The following is a 23,252-nucleotide window of genomic DNA, read 5'->3' as shown; positions in this document are numbered from 1 at the left end:
GAAGAACAAAGTTGGTGGACTGAGGTTGCGGCTCGCTGGATGAGGAGTCCGCAGAGGGGCCGCAGGCAAGTAACGACGAGGGGAAGAACCCACACGGAGACGAGGCTGATGGCGCAGGTCTGATTTAATGAGGAAGTGCTTGACAATATAAGCCCGAGGGAACGGGGGTGGGGCTAGCATGGGGTGAGAGCGGATTGGTGAGCACGGGCAGAATACCCTTATATGGCCAGGAGATGCAGCGCTGCGGACTAGTGGGTGGAGACGGGGCAGAGGTGAGCCGGCGAGGGGGCGTAGCCGGGGGCAATGTGAGGGCGGAGTCACCCGTACCAGGCGGAGGGCGTAGTCACCCATTCCTGCCACCCCTCCCGGGCAGCTGTGGCACCTTACAGCTGCCCCGGGCTGGCCACAGAGGTTAACCATACCTCGGCCTGCTTCCTCTCCTCAGTGGACTCACAGTTTCCAACTTCAAAACTTAACTACAAAGCTACAGAATTCATAACAGTGTGATATTCGTGTTTAAGGACATACATATGCATCAATGGAATAGAATTCAGAGTTCAGAAACGACCCCACACATATACGAACAGTTGATTTTTGACATGGATACCAAGTTTATTCAATGGGGGGGAAGTCTCTTCAAAAAGTGTTGCTGATAAAATTGGGTATCCACATGCAAAAGAATGAAGGTAGACTACTACACCTTATACTATGTACAAAGATGAACTAAAAATAGATCAATGACCTAATCATAAGAATTAAAACCATAAAACTCTTAGAAGAAAACATAGGGGAAAACCTTAAGAACCTTGTGTTTCAAAACTTAAATATGACAGCAAAATGATAAGCAACAGATAAATTAAAAACTTTTGTGCAAAGGATGTTATCGAGAAAGTGAAAAGACAACCTACAGAGTGCAAGATATATTTGGAAAGCATATATGTTTTAATATCCAGAATATATAAAGAACTCCTACAACCCAACAGCAAAAGGACAAAATAGCATTTGAAAAATGAGTAAAGGACTTGAAGAGATATTCCTCCAAAGAATATATACAAAGGACCAATGGGCACATGAAAAAATGCTCAACATCTTTCTACTGGGAAATGCAAATCAAAACCAAATGAGGTACCATTTCACACCTGCTAGAATGTCTGCTATTAAAAAAACAAAATATACCATGCATTGGTGAGGAGGCAGAAAAATAGGAACACTCATTTACTGTTGCTGGCAGTGTCAAATGGTGGAGCCTGTAGAAAACTAGCAGTTGCACACAAAGTTAGGTATAGAATTACCATATGACCTGGCAATTTCACTTCTAAGTATGTAACCCAAAAGAATGGAAAGCAAGCATGTGAACAGATACTTGTACATCAATATTCATAGCAGCATTATTCACAAAATAGTCAAAAGATGTGTGTTTACATTCCAGCTCCCACTGGATTTTAAGCATGAACTAAGAAATATTTGCATTGTAACTTCTATAGCAATATTTTTCTAACTGCAGGCTGTAATACATTAATCAATTTTGAAACCTATTAAACTGCTTGCAAGCAACATTTCAAAATTAATACAATAGAATTTTTAAAAACAGAAAATATCAGAGTCTTTCACATGCAGCAATATAAAATACTACTTTATGAAACCTTTTCAGTTATGTGTGCTGGGTTATAGTAGTTTGCTTTTTAAAAAAAAACCTCTTAAAAATCAGAACTATTTCTTACTGAAACTAAACGTCTTTTCATATGCTTTAGTTTACTGTTCTATGAGCCCTTTCTTATTTGATACAAACTAATATTCACATGCAATTTATGCTCTTCCAAGTCTAGAATCTCTAAAATAGATCTTTCTGGATGATGTCATGCTGGTAATCATGCTCAGTCCTTTGGCCTTTTGGTGTGATTAGAGAAGGGAGCTGCCACAAGCTGTTTGTACCTGTCCAGTAAGTTGCCAGCCAAGAAAGTCTGGTGTGTTACTAAGGACTAAAGAGAATTGCTACTTGAAAATATAAGAAAAAAGTGTAAGATTCAAAGGAACAGATACCAGATTGAGAAATGTTAAAAAGGCTAACTGGAATTATATCCAAATATCTGAACTTAAGAACTGAACGGATAAATTCTGCAATTTAACTTCTAAAATACCTTGCATGGGGAGAGGCAAGTGTGGCTTTGATTGGTAATTTCAAATAATGAAAGATTAAAAACCAGCCCAGATAGAAAAATAATTTATATATTTCCATTCTCATGTACTGGTAAAAGAAGTAGTTCTTAAGATGTAAACATACTGATAATTTAAAGGCAGTTTTTATTTAGCATTTATTAAATCAAATAAAATTATAGATATTTCTTGAAATGTTTTAATTTCCCAACACAGCGTCTCTATTCTAGCATTAAAGAATTAGGTTTCAATAATATACAATAAAGAGCCATCACCCTTACCTTAAATAGTGTCGCTGTTTCTGGGATAATTCCTCTGATTTTCACCTGGGGTTCTAAAGGTAGTGGGATAAGTTCAACATCTGACAAATTCATCTTTTCATTGTCTCCCAGCAAGGCCTGTAGTCTCTCATTCTACAAGAATAAATCAGAAAGGATTAGGCTAAAATGGAAAAGTAGTTTATAAAACATATAGTGAAAACATAAAAACTGACTCTTGACTTTAAAATATTTGCAAAGCACGATAAAAGTATGCTAAGTAACATAAAGGAGGATAGCATATTTCTGAGATAATCATGTATAAACAATCCACCTAACAGCAGCAGCAGCATGCTTTCAAAGGGGAAGTTCCTTGACAGTGAAAAACCAGACCATCACAGGAAGGATAGGGAATACAGAGTTCTTGCTACAGCTGAAAACAATCAGGAATATACTCAAGTTGGACTTAAAAGATTCAGTTTCTGTTTTCAAAGGACTTATGAAACCACAGAGAGAAACTAATTTCATTTGAAGCTTTACTTTGCAAGACCAAATACTAAGTGAGAATTTCACTAGGCTGCTGTAGTGCATGATTTGGATATAAGAAGGAAACTTAATTCATTTGGACATACTTAGACCTACATTTTACCTACTACTGAGGCTAGCTAACTTTTCCTAAGAGACTATCATCACTCATTTTCTTCAGCTCATATACATAATGCAGTGAAACATGATTTCAGAACTGGGAAATCCAAGTCATAGTGAAACAGTTTCGTCATTTAGCAACATCTGTAGTTCAGACCAAGTCCTTCTATTTGGTTTCAATAGAACCACCTATTTCTTTGAAAGCCATAGGAATCTTACATTGTCTAAATAGGTAAACTTATTTTTTAAGGAAGAAAACTTGACCTTCCATTCACAGCAGGATAAAGCACACTAAGTGTAATGCTACTGAAAAGACTTATGCATTAAAGGAGAGAACTTAGAATTAATGACAGTATGGAAGTTCAGAAAACTAATTTACTAAGATGTAAAATTAAATTCTTTTACTTCAGTAATACTCCAAATCTGAATGATGAAAAATTAACTTCTACATATCCCTTATAAAAATCAAGAATCTACTTGCCAACCAGATGTATTATTAGATATTAAACATGAAGGCCAATCTGATTTTGTCTTATCTTTTTCTGTGTGTGGTTTATTACACTAATTCATTTTTTCTTCCCCTCTCCCTCCCCTACCCTGCTGTTTTTGCTGTGTCCATTCACTGTGTGATCTTCTGTATCTATTTCTCTTTTTGTCTTCTCATCTTTCTCCTCTAAGATTCACTGGGATTCAATCCTGGGGACTTCTGATGTGGAGAGAGGTTTCCTGTCAATTGCGCCACCTCAGTTCCTGGTCTCCGCTGCGCTTCACCTTGTCTCTTCCCCGTCATCTCTCTTTTGTTGTGTCATCATCTTGCTGTGTGACTCACTTGTGCGGGCACTGGTTCACCCCACAGGTGCTCATCTTGCTGCATGGGCACTTGGCTTGCACCATGGGCACTGGCTTGCCACAAGGGCATTCAGCTCACTGCACAGGCACTCAGCTCACCACGCAGGCTCTGGCTCACCACATGGGCACTCACATGGGCACTCAGCTCACCATGCAGGCACTCATATGGGCACTCAGCTCACCACACAGGCACTTGCATGGGCACTCAGCTCACTGCGTGGGTACCTATGTAGGTACTGGCTTATCGTGCAGGCACTCAGCTCACTGCATAAGCACTTGGCTCATTGTGCGGGCACTCAGCTCACTGTGTGGGCACTCAGCTCACCACACAGGCACTGGCTTACTGTGCAAGCACACTTTCTCCTTTTTCACCAGGAGGCCCCAGAGATCAAACCTGGGTCCTCCCATATGGTAGACGGAGGCCTTATTACTTGAGTCACATCCGCTTCCCTGATTTTGTCTTATCTTAACCCATTTCTAGTTGAGGCACTAACAAATAAAATAACCAGAAAATGACCATAAGAGAAGGGTGAAGAATACAATCACTTTTTACCACTTCATCATTGACCTCTGGATTCCAAGCTACCACTGACTCTCATCTTAATTACTGCAATAGCCTCCCTGATGCCTTCCTTCAAGTCTCTAATCAAAATCAACCACAGTCGGGAAGCAGACTTGGCCCAATGGATAGGGCATCCACCTACCACATAGAAGGTCCGCGGTTCAAACGCTGGGCCTCCCTGACCCGTGTGGAGCTGGCCCATGTGCACTGCTGATGCACACAAGGAGTGTCCTGCCACGCAGGTGTGTCCCCCGCGTAGGGGAGCCCCATGCGCAAGGTGTGCGCCCCTTAAGGAGAGCCATCCAGAGCGAAAGAAAGTGCAGCCTGCCCAAGAATGGCGCCACACACACAGAGAGCTGACACAAGATGACGCAACAAAAAGAAACGCAGATTCCCAGTGCCACTGATAAAGATAGAAGTGGTCAGAGAAGAACATGCAGCAAGTGGACACATAAAGCAGACAACTTGGGGGGGGGGAAGAGGAGAGAAATAAATAAAAAATCTTAAAAAAAAAAAATCAACCACAGTAGGGCAGCAGCAGGGGCAGTGAGAGTTAATGCTTAATGAGTATAGGGTTTCTGTTTGGGAAGATGGGAAAGTTTTAGTAATGGAAGGTGGTGAAAGTACCATAATATTGTGATTGTGATTAATTACCCCCCCCCCGCCCCACAGTTGTCTGCTCTCTGTGTCTATTCACTGTCTGTTCTTCTGTGACCACTTATATCCTTATCAGCGGCACTGGGAACCTGTGTTTCTTTTTGTTGCGTCATCTTGCTGTGTCAGCTCTGTGTGTGTGCGACGCCATTCTTGGGCAGGCTGCACTTTCTTTCGCACTGGGCGGCTCTCCTTACGAGGCGCGCTCCTTGCGCGTGGGGCTCCCTACACGGGGAATACCCCTGTGTGACACAGCACTCCTTGCGTGCATTAGCACTCCTGTGTGCATCAGCACTCCTTGCGCGCATCAGCACTGAGCATGCGCCAGCTCCACATGGGTCAAGGAGGCCCGGGGTTTGAACCGCAGACCTTCCATGTGGTAGGCAGGCATCCTATCCATTGGGCCAAGTCTGCTTCCACACAATTTTTAAAAAAAGGCTCAAAGGGACATTATTGAAACTTTTGTAACTGTCCTGTAAGTTTGAAAGTAATTCAAAATAAAAAGTTGAAGGAAAAAAAGAAAAAGCAACCATATTGCTGCTAAATTTCAGATTATGGTACTTTTTTCTTCAAAAGCTCCAATAACTTCCTCTCTTATTGTTGAAGTCAAATCCTTATAATGTTTTACAAGGATTTACTCTATTTGGTCCCCCATTATCTGTCTTCATGTTCTACTACTCTCCCTCACTTACTTAGCTCCAAACATACTGGGCTTTTTCCTACTACTCACACTTATGCTTATGCTCCCACCTCAGGGCCTTTGCACTTACTGTTCCCTATGGCTGGCATGGTCTCCAGAAGAAGATGGCTTGCTCCTTTACCTGCTTTAAGTCTTTGTCCAGATGCAAACTGACGATTACATTGTAAAATGAAACTCTGCCTTGCTACCTGAACCCAGCACTTCCTGTTTTCTTTTCCTGTTTATTTTCCTCCATAATATGTAATGCTAACTACTTATTTATTTTTCCCTTTCTAAACAGAATGTAAACTCAGTAAAATTTGGGAATTTTATATTCATTGCTTTATTCCCAGAACCTAGAAAAGTGCTTGGCATGCAGTAGACATGGAATGCATATTTGAAGGCTTTAAATTAAAATCCACTAAAAAATCACAAAATGAAAATTTTAATTTAAAAAAATGCGTATTTTTATTAGAACATATCTAGACCCAGAGACCTCTTCTAACAGAATTTTCCTTAAACTAGAGGTCAACAAAGAAAAGGAAATAGTAACAACAGTATCATTTCTTTTACCCACTTGATACTTAACTCAAAGATTACCTTGCCACATATCAAACACAGCTGCACCCACTATATATGCACTATCTTAATTACGAGGGATGGGAAAATATTATACACAATTTAAATTAGTAGCAATTATTTTATTATTATTACTAATAGCATAAATAATTGTAGTAGAGATCCATCCTGCATGGTACCCAGGCTTGTTAATGCAAATAAAATTAGGTTTATCTTTTACCACATCATGGCAAAATTCTGAATGAGCCAAGTCTGACTTAAAATATAGACTATGTAGCACATGTAAAATCCATTCTGGGGGGCTCTGAGCAAGTCTCAAATAGGTAGTCTTTCTCCAGAATAGCTTAAAATGAGGTGTAGCCAAAGGCATATTTGCCTACTAACTAGCAAAGCATGCCACATAGAAAATGTGTTTTTAAGTATAAGCCATAAACCATATTAACAGGAAAAATCAGTAATGTTTCTATACACTAGTAATGAACAATCTGAAGAGGAAATAAAATCCATTTACAACAGCTACTAAAAGAAACAAATATCTAAGAATAAATTTAAGGATGTAAAGGATTGTACATGGAAAACTGAAACACCTTTAAAAAAAATCAAAGAGGGAAGTCAATGTGGCTCAAGTAATTGGGCTTCTGTCTACCATATGGGGGAACCCTGGTTCAATCCCTGGGCCTCCTGGTAAAAGACGTGCCTGTGCAGCGAGCCAGTGCCCCACATGGCAAGCCACACAGAAAGATGACGACACAACAAAAAGAGAGACAAAGGGAGAGTCAAGGAGAGATGCAACAGAAACCAGGAACACAAGTGACAGGGAACCTTTCTCCACATCAGGGATCATCAGGATCAAATTCTGGTAAATCCTAGAGGAGAAAATGAGAATAGAAGACTAGAAGAGAAACAGATAAAGAAGATCACACAGCAAATGGACAATGACAGCAAAAACATCGGGGAGGGGGGTGGATAGAGGGGAGAGGAAAAAAAAGAAATCAAAGAAAATCTAAAAATGAAAGGACACTCCATATTCATGGATTGGAAGACTAAACACAGTCAAGATGTCAATTTTACCCAAAGTGATTTACAGAGTCAGTACAATTCCAATTAAAACTGAATAGCTTTCTTTGCAGAAATGGAAAAGCCAATCACCAAATTTATACGGAAGAGTAAGGGGCTCGAATAGCTAAAAACATTTTTAAAAAATAATGAAGTTGGAGGACTACCCTTCTGATTTTAACTTATTACAAAGCTACAGCGATCAAAACAGCAAGGTACTGACACTATGACAGACTTATAGAACAATGGAATCAAACTGAGGGTTTACAAGCAGACTCTCATATCTACTGCCAACTGATTTCTGACAAGGGCACCAGGTCCACTCAATTGGAAAAGAATGGCCTCTTCAACAAATAATTCTAGAAAAACTGGATATCCATATGCAACAGTATGAAAGTGGACTCCTACAACATATACAAAAATCAACTCAAAATTAATCAAAGACCTAAATATAAAATAGTTTTCATAAACACTATGAAAGTCCTAGAAGAAAACAAAGGGAAGCATCTTGAGGAACTTGTATTAGGCAATGGTTTCTACACTTTACACTAAAGCCCAAGCAACAAAAGAAAAAACAGATAAATGGGACTTCATCAAAATTAAAACAAAACAGAACATTTTGTATCAAAGGACTTCACGAAAGTGAAAAGACAATCCACAGAATGGGAGAAAATATTTGGAAACCACATATCTGATAAGGGTGTAATATCCAGAATATATAAAGAAATCCTTCAACTCAACAACAAAAAGACCAACAACCTAAATGTCAAATGGGCAAGACTTGAAAAGTCATTTCTCCAAAGAAGATATACAAATGACCAATAAGCACATGAAAAGATGTTGAACATATTAACCATTAGGGAAATGCTAATCAAAACCATGATGAGATATCATTTCACATCCACTCTAATGTCTACTATTTAAAAAAACAGAAAATAACAAATGTTGTGAGAGTATGAAGAAATAGGAACACTCATTCATTGTTGAGAGAAATGTAAAATGGTGGAGCTGCTGTGGAAAACTGTTTGGTGGTTGCTCACAATGATTTAAATATAGAATTACCATATAAACCAGCAATATCCCTTTTAGACACAGATGCCAAAAAATTGAAAGCAGGAACCTGAACAGATATTTGCATACCAATGTTCACAGCGGCACTACTGACAGCTGCCAAAAAATAGAAGTAACCCAAATGTTCAACAGATGAATGGATGAATAAAAGTTAGTACATACATATAATGGAGTATTATTCAGCCATGAAAAGGAAGAAAGTTCTGATACATGCAACAACATGGATGAACCCTGAAGGCAATATGTGGAATGAAATAAGCCAGACACAAAAGGACAGATACTCTTATGATCTCACTGGTATGAAATAATTAGAATAAGCAAATGTATAGAATCAGAAACCAGAATACAGGTTCCCAGAGGCCAGGATGGAGGTTGGTAATGGGGAGATAATTCTTAATTGGTAGAGTTTCTGTTTAGGATGATGGAAAAGATTTGGTAATGGTAACACAACAACGTGCATATAATTAACACCACTGAATTATGTCTGAAGGCGGCCTAACAGGGAAATGTTAGCTGGTATGTATGTGTTAGGTGGTACATAGGATTGTATAACACAAACTGTGAACCCTAATGAAAACTATGCACTATAGCTAATAGTATATTATAATAATATTCTCTCATCAATTGTAACAAAGGTACCACACAAATGCAAAATGTTGAAAATGGGGGCAGGTATATGGGAACTCTATTTTGTATATGATCTTTCTGAAAATCTAAAACTTCTCTAAAAAAAAAAAGTTAAAAATATATATGCGTGTATGTGTGTGCAGAACACACACATACACTCCCCATGCTGGTGGGGATTTGGGATCACATTACTTTTCACACAGGCACTCCTCTCTGGGGAAAGGTACTCCAGGGGACTAGCTGTAGGGATTTATTTATTTAATCATGGTGTGTGATTCTTCTCGACAAAGAAAATTCCAGTTCAAGATCATGTTTCTCCCAAGTCTTATGGACATTAAACTTTGTACATATCTCTGCTGACATCTCTAAGACCTGATCTCCTGCCTTTGAACTCCTGACTCAATTCTTCATCTTTCCTGTCTCTACCTTTCTCTGACAAGCATGGAGAAAATATGTTGTTTTACAGAAAGCTCTGCTTAGTATCTAATGGGATTAGGTAGAGAAAAGATGACAAGTGAATCCATTTAAGCTAGTAACAAAAAAAAAGAGGAATGGACACTTGACTCTTCTACTCATCTAGAAGAAGCCTCACAGTTGGGAGAAAGATCATTGTACTAGCCAGAACAGACACACAGCCAGCGCTGTTATTAACAACCACTTCTGCAACCTTGAGCAAGTCACTTTGGACCTTTGCTTCCTTAGAAGAATTCTAGAGAGCTTTTCCATATCAAATAGATTATATTCTAAAATACTAAGATTCTAAAATGTGAGCCAGTAAGCATTGCAGATAAGAATATGAGCTCTAGAGCCAAAATATCTGGATACAAAATTCAGCTCCAACACTTAAAAACTGTGTTACCTTGGGTAAGTTACTTTATCTCTTGATGCCCTCTTGTCCTTACAATCGAGATAATAGTACCTAGCTTATAGGGTTATTGTGAGGATTAAATGGATCAATATGTGTAAGCTCATAAATAAGGGTTCCATATATAATTAGTGCTTATTACAAGATCAGAATTTCATAATAAATATTACCCAAAGAAAGAGAAGCTGAATCTCAGTACTTTATGCCAGGACATCGTTAGTCATACAGAGAAAGAAAAGCCAATAGGTTTACCTTTTTCTTACGATTCCCACTTTCACGCTGCACTGCCTTCATTAGATGCACCAACCTATCTACAAATGTCTGCTGTGCAGCCAGCAAAGAACGCATAACTCTGACAGACTTATCACCCTGAAGGGAATCAAAGGACAGGAAATTTAGTTCTCAGTAATATAATGATCAGGGTTTTTACATATATCTTTATTTATTCTTCTAATAGCTGGAAACTTCAATATAAAGTGAAACTGAAAAAGATTAATTATCTTAATTCAAAAATAATGAGAAACTTTGCTATCTTAGCTAAACACCAGCAACCCTTACAAAGCTAAAAATTACTGAGTCTTCAATTATTTTGGTCTACCCAAAATTGTTTTTTCCACATACAAATATGACAAGACAGAATACATTCAGTCATCATTCATTCACTCACTGATTCAATAAATATCTGAAAACCTATAGTGGCTTCAGAAATGTGCTGTGCATATAGCAGAAACAGCTACTATCCTCAAAGAACTTCAAATTCTACCAAAAAAAAAAAAAAAAGCAAAGTACACAATAGGTAACATAATATAAGCTTGATTAGTAAAATGTCAGTCATGAAAACTAAATGCTCTGAAGTCTTATGTAGTGATTCCTAATTCATTAAGTTACTGTAAAATACATTTTCTGATTTAATCTTCCTAGCTGCCCTGTAAAGAGTGGCTGGGAAAATTTTATTAGTATCTCCATTTCAAAGATGAGGAACTTTAAGCTCAGAGAAAACATGTCTTCACAGGGTGTCAAAGGCTATAAATGGCAGAACTGAGAGGAGCAATTATTTGCCAATCCATCTGATGCAGAGAAATTCTGAAAACTATATGGTTTTAATTTCAAAGTGTTCAATAAGATGTGATTAAAATTTTTGAGAACGCGGAAAAATGCTATACAGTAAAATATTTCTGTACCAAGTCACAGATTAATATTGTGACTTTTTTTTCACTGCCTCTGCACCCTTTACTGGCTGAGCTGTGAAACTGCTTTAAGAATCACAAGAACACCAGGGAAAAAATGGCCTTATACATCTCTAAAATCTGTTTAAAAAGCAAAAATATCAGGGATATGTAAGTATCTGTACTATAACCATTGCCAGATTTTGGGAATGTGCTTAGTCTTGGTAAGAAAAATAGAAAACAGAGAAAGGGAAATAAAAAAAGGAAAGTCTATTTTGTTTTGTTTTTTGTTCCATGTATAGGCTTATTTCATTAAATCAGGGGTCAGCAAACTTTTTAGGCTTTGTTGGTCATACAGTCTCCATTCCAACTATTCAACTGCTCTTGTAGTACAAAAGCAGACACAGACAAAACAAATATGAATAAGCATGACTATGTTCTAATTACATTTTATTTATGAACACTGAAATTTGAATTTTACATAATTTTCACAATTTACAAAGTCATCTTTTTAAAAATTTTTCCAACATTTTAAAATGCAAAGAAAAAAACATTCTTAGTGGGATGTCAAAAATCAGGCTACAGGCCGAATTTGGCACATGCATGCACCAGTTTGCAATTCTGGTAAATGGTTACCTTTAACAATGCTTGGCTGAATCTTCTCATTACATTCAAGTACATCTCATGGGTCTTTGGATCTCTCTGTTGAGTATCTTGATCTTCACATTCTACTATCACATACCTTAGAAATACATTTATGTTGTTCATATGACATAAAATGAAACTCAAGATTCATTTTGCAAATATTTATACCTTTCCATTAAAACACAATTTACATTTGCAAAAATAATTGGAATCAAAATACATTTGATTATCACTTTTTTAAAAGTCAAAAATTAGAAAGTGACATATACAGTCATCAGTAAAGGAAAATAATAGTAATGCCTTAAGCTTGTACAATACTCAAAATATCCTAAAATTTGTGCTATCAAAACAAGTATTTTCTCCTAATACTTTTAAAGGTAGAAAGAGCATTAACATCCTCAGAGTCATCTAAAACCACATATCTACCAAGTTACTCAAGAACAAGACTAATGTTTCCATATTCTTTGTAATATTTTGATATTAAGTAAGACTCATTCTGAAAACTGCTCTGAAGCTATTTCTCAATAAATATAGTTCTGCAAAATGAATACTATTTAAAATTGACTATTTCCTTTTAAACCCAATTTCCCCATTTCTCTCAAAAATCCATTTAAAATCCTCAACCTTTCTCTCATAAAACTGACTTTAGAGAAGTAAAGAAATTTTAAACATTTGCCTAAACCTAACTGCTTGAAGAATTACAAAAGCAAATAAACATTGATCTGTATTAGATCATAGAGCTATTTCTAAATGTTATGTTGGGAATGAATCATATTAACAAATACATTTTATATCATAAGTCAGTAAACATAGGCATATGTGTATATGTAAATTCATAAAACTGATAAAAATTTCACAATGCAGTACCCTTACTATGATAGTATTTGCTATTCTATTTCATTTTTCTTTAAATAACAGATGCTCTTTATCTCACCATATTCTACTCATCCTTCAAAATACAGGTGACACGATTTTTTCTAGGAAACTTTCTTAGACCCTAACAACTTCCTTTTCTGACTTTCTATAACAGGCATAGCCTCTCACACAAATTAGTTCTGATGTTAACTTGCTTGTCACTGTAGCACATTAGTAAGCCTTAGGTCCTTTCATGGGTTATAAAAAAGAACTGAATGAGGAATAAGGTAGAAGGTGTGATTGGATGGTGGATGGGCATGAGAGTGTTGCAGGGAAGTGATGCATTCAGCAGTGCTGGTCTGTGAGGGGGAATAGGTTGGGTAGGTTGGGTGGGTTGGGTTGGACTATCCATGTAACTGGGAGGAGGATTGGGGGAAGGAGCAGGTGAACTCTGGGGATTTGCAGGTCAGTGGTCAAAACTACAATGTTGGGAATGATCTTTTGGCAAATATGGCAGAGGAGGGTTACTGATGCTGGGCATCAGGTGTGGGGGGGATATGTGGGATAGGGGAAACCTGAGGCATGCTTCTATGGAATATTTAAGTGTTCGTCTTGTCATAGTATGTTATCTCAGTGGGTGGACGCTCACACAATAAACAAGAAAATATTAAACTCCCGTCCTGGGTAGTCCTACTATGTTCTCAATCAGAGGAACCAGAATCCCTCGAGATCATAGGCAGTACCTAATAAAAGAAACAGACCAATATGTCAAGCCCTCAATATTATTGTAAGTAACTATGAATCTTATTTTTCAAAAATTGAAACTTAGTGGTTACCATAGGTCCCAAGAGGATGGGTAGGGAAGAATAGAATAGATGGAACAAAGGGCATTTTTAGGGCATTAGAATTGTTCTGCATGATCTTGCAATAACAGATTCACACCATTTTAAATTGTCAAAACCTATAAAAGTGTATGATCCAAAATGTAAACCATAATGTACAGCTTTGACCATGGTTAGTAGCTGCATTAGTCAGCCAAAGGGATGCTGATGCAAAATACCAGAAATCAGTTGGTTTTTAACAACGGTATTTATTTGGGGTAGAAGCTTACAGTTACCAGGCCATAAAGCTTGAGCTATTTCCCTCACCAAAGTCTATTGCCAAATGTTGGAGCAAGATGGCGTCAACATGTGCTAAGAGATCAAGCTTCTTGGTTCCTCTCTTCCTGGGACTCTGTTTCTCTCTGGGTTCAACTGCTGTGTTCTTTCCACAAGGCCAGCTGTAGACTATCAGAAGACCGGCTTTGTCTCTCTCCCCAGGGCTTCTGACCTAAGGAGCCATCTCTATTCCTCTGTGTTTTTCTCCTGTGTGTCTACTTCCTGGGCTCCAGCTCAAAACTCCCAACTCTGTCCTTTGCCATGTCTTTAATCTGTGAGTCCCCAACCACCAAGGGGCAGGGACACAACACCCTACTGACATGGCCCAATCAAAGCCCTAATCATAATTTAATCAAGTTAAAGCAAAACCTCAAACAGACCAGTTTACAAATATAATCCAGTTATCTATTTTTGGAATTCATAAACCATTATCAAACTGCTACAGTAGCAATGCTTCAAAATTTGTACATCAACTGTAACAAATGTACCATCCGCATATAAAATGTTATTAATTGGGGAGAATGGAGAAAGGGGAAGGTGTGGGGTATATGGGAATCTCCTATATTTTGCATGTGACTTTTCTGTAACCTAAAGCATCTTTGAAGATAAAATGAAAACAATAAGACACTGGGGGAATATATGGAAGAAAATGTGACTGTACATATAAGACAACAAATCTTACAGTGATGAAAGACACAATGCCTAAAAATATTTTTATAATTCCAATTTTTTTTTTTAATTTTATTTGTTATTTTTAAAACTATTAATTCACTTTATTAATTTCATTTGGTTATTTTGCTGGTTTAGTTCTTGGAGAGGTTTGGATCACAGAAGGGTCACAATTGTGGCATAGGTCAGTGATGGGGGATGTGTGGGGAAGGGTGCACCTGGGGCATGCCTCTAAGGCATATGAATATATTCAAGTGTTCATGGGGTATTGTCTCATTGGGTGGAGACCCACACAATAACTAGAAGAATACTGAATTCCCATCCTGGGGAGTTCTGCTATATTCTCTAATAGGAAAGCAAAAATCCCCCAAGTACAAGGGCAGTGCCTAGTGAAGGAAGACAAACTATTATGTCCTGCCCATGATTGATGATTATACTTATGAACCTTTTGTGAAATTGAAACTTAGCCTTGTATTATATATTGCCTAAGAGTTAGCTCCTGAAAGCCTCATGGTTGCTCAAATGTGGCCTCTCTCTAAGCCAAACTCAGTATTTAAATGCCCTACCTTTCCCCTGAGTGTGGAGCATGACTCCTGGGGATAAGCCTTCCTGGCCCCAAGGGATTATTACCTACCAAGCACCAACTAGCAGGGCATATGGTAAAAGACCTAGACCAAAAGTGGGAAATGGTAAATACAATAGTTTTTATGGCTAAGAGATTTCAAAGTGAGTCGGGTGGTCATTCCAGAGGTTATGCTTAGGCAAGTCTCAGCAGGTTCTCATTGACTCCATCAAACAGCACGGTTCCTGAGAGCTCTAAAGCAGGGGTTCTGAACCTTTTTTTTTAACCCTTTGCCAGTCAAGTGAAAACTATGGGCTTCTTACTAAGCTCACACTATACTATGTATCATTTAATAAATATATTATTATACCTGCACAACATATCTCCATAAGAATAATGTTGTTTTTTTAAAATTTCGGTTCAAGCTCAAAGACCCCTTGCTAAGAATCCCTTCTCTAGAGATATCCAGTCACTATAAGCAGGGCAAACAAGCTCAGGAATTTGGCACCCTGTCAGTGGGCCTTACTTTGGAATTTATGCTCCCTAGTGTAACAAAGTTAGACTCATTTATAGATTCCCTACACATGCCTCTTCTGCCTCTTTTATTTGAACCTATAATTAGCACTATATTTGTTAAATATATGTCCCAGAGACTTAAATCTTTGGTCTGTCCATGTGCCAGTTGAGCCCTGAATCTCAGTAGAGTTGAGATTCACCAATTAACTCTACTACTCTCCAATTACTCTCCAATCCAACTACTCTCCAATTCACTGGACTCACTCAGGAAAACTAACAAGGAGACAATGATGGACAATGACCATCCCAAGGAACAGTCTGCAATTGCAACCAAGACAGTTCCATCCATCTGCCTCATGGGATCTCAGCCCCCTCTTAATTAGAACAAAGTAGGTATCACCATCCCAAAAGCTTCAAAATTGGAGAAACGAACAATGGACTAAAGTTGACATTATTATTCTATTATAGACTTATTAATATTCTCGCAATAGAAGAACTTGTATCAATGATATAAATGTAGTTGAGGTTCTCAGGGGAGAGGGAAGAATAGATGTAACATAGGGGCATTTGGGGGACACTGGAATTGTCCTGCATGACAATGCAATGACAGATACAAGGCATTATATATTTTGTCATAATCTACAAAATTATGTGGGACAGAGTATTACTTATAATGTAAACTATAATCCACACTTAGTAGCGATGCTTCAATATGTGTTCATCAATAGTAACAAATATACCACATTACTGAAGGTTGTTGTTAATGTGGGAAAGTGTGGAAGGGGGAGAGGGCGGCACATATGGGAAGCCCCTATATTTTCTATGGAACATTTATGTAATCTAAAACTTCTTTAAAAATAAAAATTTTTAAAAAAGAACTGCTAAAAGCCACATTTTAAAAACTTGTAGTAGCCCCTGGCAAAACCATTAAGAGAAAAATGTAATAAGGTTGAACCTTCCCACCTTACTTCTCAGTGCAATATTTATGATTTACGGGTCCCCAAAGCCAAGTATCTCAGAATTTTCTGTAAAGTTGATAGTAGGCTTTGAACCCTGACATCATAGCCAACATATCATGTTATCAACCAGAAATGTACACAGAATTGTCCAGGATATCCATTATAAGATGAAATCGGGGGTTGAATCAGGGAATCAAGAATGAATGTTTTCTAGAGCTACACTGGCCAATACAGTTGACCCTAGATATATATGGTTATTTAAATTCAAATTTTAATTATTTAAAATTTGGTTCATCACATTAGCCACATTTCAAGTTCTAAGAAGCACATGTGCAGCATAGAACACCATTTTTATCATCTCAGAAAGTTCTACTGGGCAGTTCTGTTCTAGAGAATGAGTTAAGAGTGGTTAGGAAATTACCTCATACTTCCTATTCACAAGATTCCAGGATGTCTGGTCAGTTTAGGGCTCTACCTTACAAATCTCAGAGAATGGTTCTAAACTGCAAAATTGTCAATACAGTCTTATCCAAACTCAATCCATACCCTTCTGCCCTTTAAAGTCCTTGACTGTTTCCAGCACCTTAGCATATTTATTATCTTTTCCTTTTTGTTTTAGAAAACATGAAGACAACGAACTCATTTCCAAATGAATAATACAGATGCCCACAATTCACAAGCCCCATTGCTTTGTTAAGGTCTTCCTGACCACCAAGAAAACACTATGGCCATGGCTATTTCCTGTGATTAAGGGTATACATTGATGTTGATGTTAATGATAAATCAAAATCATTCAAGTCAAAGTTTTGCTTCAAAAACAAAGTCCATCTAAAAACAATATGTCATCTCCATATATGAAGGACAAAGTTATTCAAGTCTAGAAGACCTAAATTTGAATCATTTCTAAGTTCTTTGTTCATAACCATAAGCTAGACTCTATAATGCACTTTAAAGTATTTCCTTAAAGTCTGTCATCTCAAAGTAGAAATGAAGGCAAAATTGTCCAGGATACCCACTCACTGCAAGATGACATCAATGGGCTAATATGATTCCTGGCAATTTTGTTTTGCAGGGTAAATAATCTTTGTTATCTTCAAAGGTCTTAAAAGTTATTAAAAAAAAAAAGTCAAAGTCTCCAAAGTTTACTTTAAATTTCACACTGGAATGGCTACAAAAATTTTAAAAACTGGCATTATTTATAGAGTATGCTCCACAGACTGGAGACTATAACTCCCTTCTGTGACTTAAAAGGTTGACACTATTCATTTTTAAAAGATTGTCTGCACTACTATGGCCCTAGGGGTTTAGCTACAGTAGGAATCCTGCTTAAATCACTGGAAATGGAACCAGAAATTAAAAAGGAGATTTATAATGTTCAAAAAGAAATAGGACAATATATTAAAATTTTAATACATTTGTTGCAATAGAATTAAACTTTGAGGCTAAAATAATTCTTACATTTGATTAATATTTTTATACTATTCTGTTCATGTTCAAAAGAAAATCATCATTTTAAACCAATTATTTGAAATTATATCCCATACTGAAATCCCACGAGTAGTGTCTACCAAAGTCAAGAGTCCGCACAGTTTTATTCCCCCATGTTTATTTCTGAATATGCAATATACAGACTGTTATCATAGGAAAAATGATTACTCCTTAGAGACCAAACAGACTTAACACATGCTATAGCTTCCATGAATCAGTGATATAGTAGGAAAACATAAATCAAATTTACATTTGGTGAATGTTAATAAGCTGAGAGCTGGGGTTGCATTTGGTTCATTATCTAGAGAAAATAAAGTACTACTGGAGAGAAACTGTTGCCTTGTTGGAAAGTGCTCAATAGGTTTTCTACTATTTAGTCCTTTCAGAATGATCTGAAAGTTCTTCCTATTTAAAATAAGAGGTGAAAGATTCTATCAAAACTAATTTCAGTTTTTATAATGAAATCTGGTCTGTAGTCAAATTTAAAGAACACATAATTTCAAAACACCATGTAATCAGTATATAGACATATAGTTCTTTTCTTATAAAGTGATTGCTATAGACTTTAAACTCTGAGCCAGAAGGAAATATCCATTAATATTGCATGAAGACAAAAAGAGTCAAGAACAAATACTTAGTAAATGATAATAAAGAATACAAAAATCTTACTTTTAAAGTATCTATTTTAAGTACTTGCTAAAAAAATTGGCAACATACTCCATGCATTTTTTTTCTTTATTTCTTTTTAAATATTTACCTAAAATTTTCACGAGGAAATATTTTTCCATAACACCAATGAAGAGAGACATACATTTAAGAATTCAGATTAGAATAATGGAGAAGAGTAAGATGTAATGGGTGATATTAAAAGGAAATAGTAGCTATTTCCTTTCTAAATTTCTAAATAAACTTTCCAAAGGCAAAATGGTGATTTAACAATTAGCCAAAATATTCTGTGGGTATATTTTCAATGATATACTAAAATTTAATGCAAGGGAACTGTAGTTTTATGAATATTATATTAAACTGCTAAAGTAAAAGCAGGGAATTATTTCTTCCCACTAATGAGGCCAACAGGGAAAAGAAGAACCACAGGTTCCAAAGGGGACAGGCAGGGGAGGACACGGGAATGACTAATTTAGTTAAGATTGTTGATAGTGTTTTCTTATTGTTAAACAGCAGCCATAAAGGCTTAAGCTAAACAGATATTTATGTACATAATGGACACCAGTGTTTGTTAAAAGAGTGCTCAAAATTTTGTTACCTACTTCTTAGGCTACAGAGCCAATATCCAAAATAATAGTATCCTTGACAGTAATAGTATCTGTGGACAGGTTCTCCAAACCAGTTTAAAATTTTGTATAAATTCTTTGTGAAAAGTCAAAATGCCTCATTATTTTTCAAAGTAAGGAGCTTTCAGAATAGACATCTATTCATTTGTACCATTTAAGTTAAGGCAGTAAATTGATCAGTAAAATGAGATCATAGATCTTTTCCACATTTAAAAGAAAAAAAGTATGTAAAGAAGTTTAAAAAGTGACATTTAGTTTTAAGTATTCTCTACAAGGAAAAGAAGGCTTCAGGTAGGGTTTACTAAGCTGGCCCTTTGTCTGCCCTGTAAAATTGGATAAGGCTTTCTTATCTAGTGTTTAACCTAGTGCTTTCTTTTATTTAACCAAAATATTTCTCATTGTGGCTTAAGTTACTTGACCTTTACTTCAGAATACTGTGGGAAAAAAAATTGGGAGTCATGCATCATATTAACTGTGTTTCAGGAAGTCAGCCTCTCTATGCCTTAGTTTCTCTCCTTTTTTCCTTCAACTCACTCAGAAAACCTGTTTCATGTATAAATAGAGATAATTATACTTGCCCTTTATAACTTCACAGGGACAAACAGAAGTCACAGTGCAAGTACTCTGTAAATGACAAAGTGCTAGATAAATGACCTAATCCTAATTCAAGTTGCATAAAGTTCAGTTACATAGTGTCTCTGACTCTGTTTTCCTTATCTATAAAATAACATATGGTAATTTCAAATTCCTACTTTCTATTTTTGCTTGACTACAATGCTTTGGTAAATAACATGAAAATATACACTTCCTGAAGAACTGTGAAGTATCATACTTGACTACTTAAGTAATTATTGGCAGTTTATTATTTATGATTTCCAAAAAAAGATACTTGATTATATATGTAAACTGGTCTGTTCCTCTGGGAAGGATACCTTTGGACTGTGTTAGATTCAGCTGAGATGTCTTTGATTAAATTATGTTATGATCAGGGCTTGATTTGACCACTTCATTACGGTGTGCAGGGTTAAGTCCCCACCCCTCGATGGGGATAAAGCAGACTCTCATATGGAAGTAGACACAGAAAAGCAGACACAGAGAGGAACACGGAGGAAGAGAGACAGCTCCAGCCCCAGGAAGAGTGATGAGCCTGAGAGTCTACAGCTGACCTTCTGAAGCGAGCAGAGCAGCTGAGCCCAGAAAGAAATAAGCCTTGGGGGAGAGACAGCCTTATGACAGCCTACAGGTGAGAAGAGGAGAAGCTGGGCCCACAGAGCCTTAAGAGGAAACAGGAAGGCTGAATCCTGCCGATATCTGCAATCATCTTGCATCAACACAGGGCAAGAGACTTTGGGTGAAAAAGTACCCCTTATGGTACCTTGAGTTAACTCTTTAGGGCCTTGTGACCGTAAGCTTCTACCCCAAATAAACACCCTTTATAAAAGCCAACAGATTTCTGGTACTTTGCATTAGCACCCCTTTGGCTGACTAATTCAGTAATGTAAAAGGCAAACATTCATCAAATTGAAAGCAAAAAAAAAACCCAAGAACATTGTATTATTCAGTTAGCTCCTGTATTAATGAAAAGAAGAAAAGCAGTGGTGCTAACAAGCATTTCCATGAACACAGTTGTAGAAGGAATACAGCTAGATATAAGCAGTATTTCCAGGCTTTTGATGACTGTTCATATCTTATTTCAAACTGTCTTTAAGTTTACAGCATGGGGGAAAAGAGCCCTAAAGAGACAATACGAAAATAAAGAGACATTTATTTTCACTTACCAGTATAAATAATTAGCCAGTGTTGAGTTCTTGCAGGCTCTTGATATCAAGAAGGTACAGAGGTCTTGCTGAAAGAGTTAAAAGAAATAATACATTCTGTTGTCATTATCTACTACGGGGGGGAAATAATATGGTCTACATTTGTCTTATCAGTTTTCATCGCCATCTTATGTTGCAAATCAGATTTTCATCAGTCCATCCATTCATTCATCCAATACTAATTCTAAACCAGGCAATATGTGAGAGATTGAAGAGCGATGATTCTATTCCTTTTCCTCTTGGATCTTAATATTTAGTAGAGGGGCATTAAAGAAACAAAGAGGCATTAAACATAAAATATAAGGAAACATAAAACAAAGAAACATAAAGAGGCTTAAAGAAACATAAAGAGGACATCAAAAAAGGCATCAGTGAGGATCTGACATTTAGGCAGACCAAAATGACATTAGGTACAAAGGTCCCGAGCATTGCTTGTTCGAGGAATTTCAGAAAGGTGACTGTGACTGAAACTACAATATTGTGAATATTGAAGTAAAGGAGGCTGACTGGCAGGCAAAGGCCAAACTGCAGGACTTTTATGGTCCCACTATTGAGTATGGATTTTACCTTAAAAGCAACAGATACCCACAAAAATATCAAAATGGAGAATGAGATGATCTGATTTATATATTATAAAAGTGACTCCAGTTGCTGTGAGAAGTATAGAACTGAGATCACTAAGAATGCTTTTATAGTAGTCCAGAAGAATATATGGTGAGAGTATCAATGGAAAGAAGACAGATTTTAAAAATAATATTTGGGAAATATAATTAATGGTCTTGCTGATGAAGAGGAAATAGGAAGTAAAGGAATGAAAAGAATCAACAATAACTTCTAGATTTAGCATATGGGTTGAATATTATGTAACAGATGGAAATTCCAGACAAGAACCAGGCTGGTATGCAGTGAATAGAGATGTACTTTGAAATATTAAGGTTGAAATGCTTTTCAGATATATAAGGGAAATGAAATAAGTATTTGGATGTATGAATCTAAAACTCAGATGAGAGACTTGAGTTAGAAATATAAATTTGGGCAAGAACATAAATTGAGAATAGAAGTGGGCCCTGTGGAACATTAAGATGTCAAGTAGAGGAGAAAGTTATGACAAAGAAACTGAAAAAGAACAACTAGAGAGGTTAAGAGGTAAATAAGGGATGTGTGGCTCACCTAAACCATGAGAAAAGTTAGTTTTTCAAGAAGGGACTAATTTACTCCATTGAATTTTACTGAAAGGAACTGACAATTACATGCAACAACAAACATTAAGTCATTTATTACCTTAGCAATATGTTTTAATACAGTGATGGGAAGCAAAAGCCAGAATGATGTCAGTTAGAGAATAGAAAGGAATGGAGGAGAGTCATAGTGCACAAACTTCTTGAAAAGCTTGATCGTATGTGTGTGTCCATGTGTGCGCATACAAACTAATACGGTGCTGTTTTGAGAGCGATGAGGAATCATGAGAGTTTTTTTTTTGTTTTGAAATTTTAAAATAAGAAATATTTAGGTTGATGCAAAAGGAATTGCAGTTTTGGACTATGGATTTTAAATCATTATAACAAGGCTCAAACACACCTTTATTCATCAAAATAGGAAGAATTACATCAATACATTTTTGCCAATGAGAAATAAATTTGTTTATTCCTGAAGCATAAAAATCTGTGCTTCATTCAGGATTCGACAAACTCTTGGAAAGCATTGTCTGCACCCTGCAATAAGTTGTGAGATGTTTGAAGAAGTGGTAGTTGGTTGGCGAGAGGTCAGGTAAATATGGCAGATGAGGCAAAACTTCATAGCCAAATTTGTTCAACTTTTGAAGCGTTGGTTGTGAGATGTACAGTTGGGCGTTGTTGTGGAGAAGTGGACCCTTTCTGTTGACCAATGCCAGTTGCAGGCACTGCAGTTTTCAGTGCATCTCATCAACTTGCTAAGCATACTTCTCAGATGTAATGGTTTTGCCGGGATTCTGAAAGCTGCAGTGGATCAGACCAGCAGCAGACCACCAAACAGTGATCATGACATTTTTCTGGTGCAAGTCTGGCTTTGGGAAGTACTTTGGAGATTCTCCTCAGTCCAACCACTGGTCATCACTGGCTGTCGTATAAAATTCACTTTTCATCGCACA

The 23,252-nt window shown here is 36.9% G+C and overlaps 1 protein-coding gene and 1 pseudogene across 1 annotated transcript in view; one reads left to right on the top strand and one right to left on the bottom strand.

Annotated features, from left to right (window-relative positions):
• Nucleotides 1-23,252, bottom strand: part of PIK3C3 (phosphatidylinositol 3-kinase catalytic subunit type 3) — a 195,244-nt gene that overhangs the window by 73,020 nt on the left and 98,972 nt on the right. The window contains exons 13-16 of the mRNA XM_058277607.2: nt 21,086-21,153; nt 11,801-11,906; nt 10,251-10,367; nt 2,436-2,567 (exon numbers count right to left, since the gene is read on the bottom strand). Of these exons, the coding sequence (XP_058133590.1) occupies nt 2,436-2,567; nt 10,251-10,367; nt 11,801-11,906; nt 21,086-21,153 (423 nt within the window). The remainder of the gene's footprint in view (nt 1-2,435; nt 2,568-10,250; nt 10,368-11,800; nt 11,907-21,085; nt 21,154-23,252) is intronic.
• Nucleotides 1-23,252, top strand: part of LOC101412456 (STING ER exit protein pseudogene) — a 131,846-nt pseudogene that overhangs the window by 87,265 nt on the left and 21,329 nt on the right.

This window comes from Dasypus novemcinctus, chromosome 16, assembly GCF_030445035.2.
Source record: "Dasypus novemcinctus isolate mDasNov1 chromosome 16, mDasNov1.1.hap2, whole genome shotgun sequence".
Classification (NCBI taxonomy): Eukaryota; Metazoa; Chordata; class Mammalia; order Cingulata; family Dasypodidae; genus Dasypus; species Dasypus novemcinctus.
This window is presented reverse-complemented; position numbering and strand designations above follow the sequence as displayed.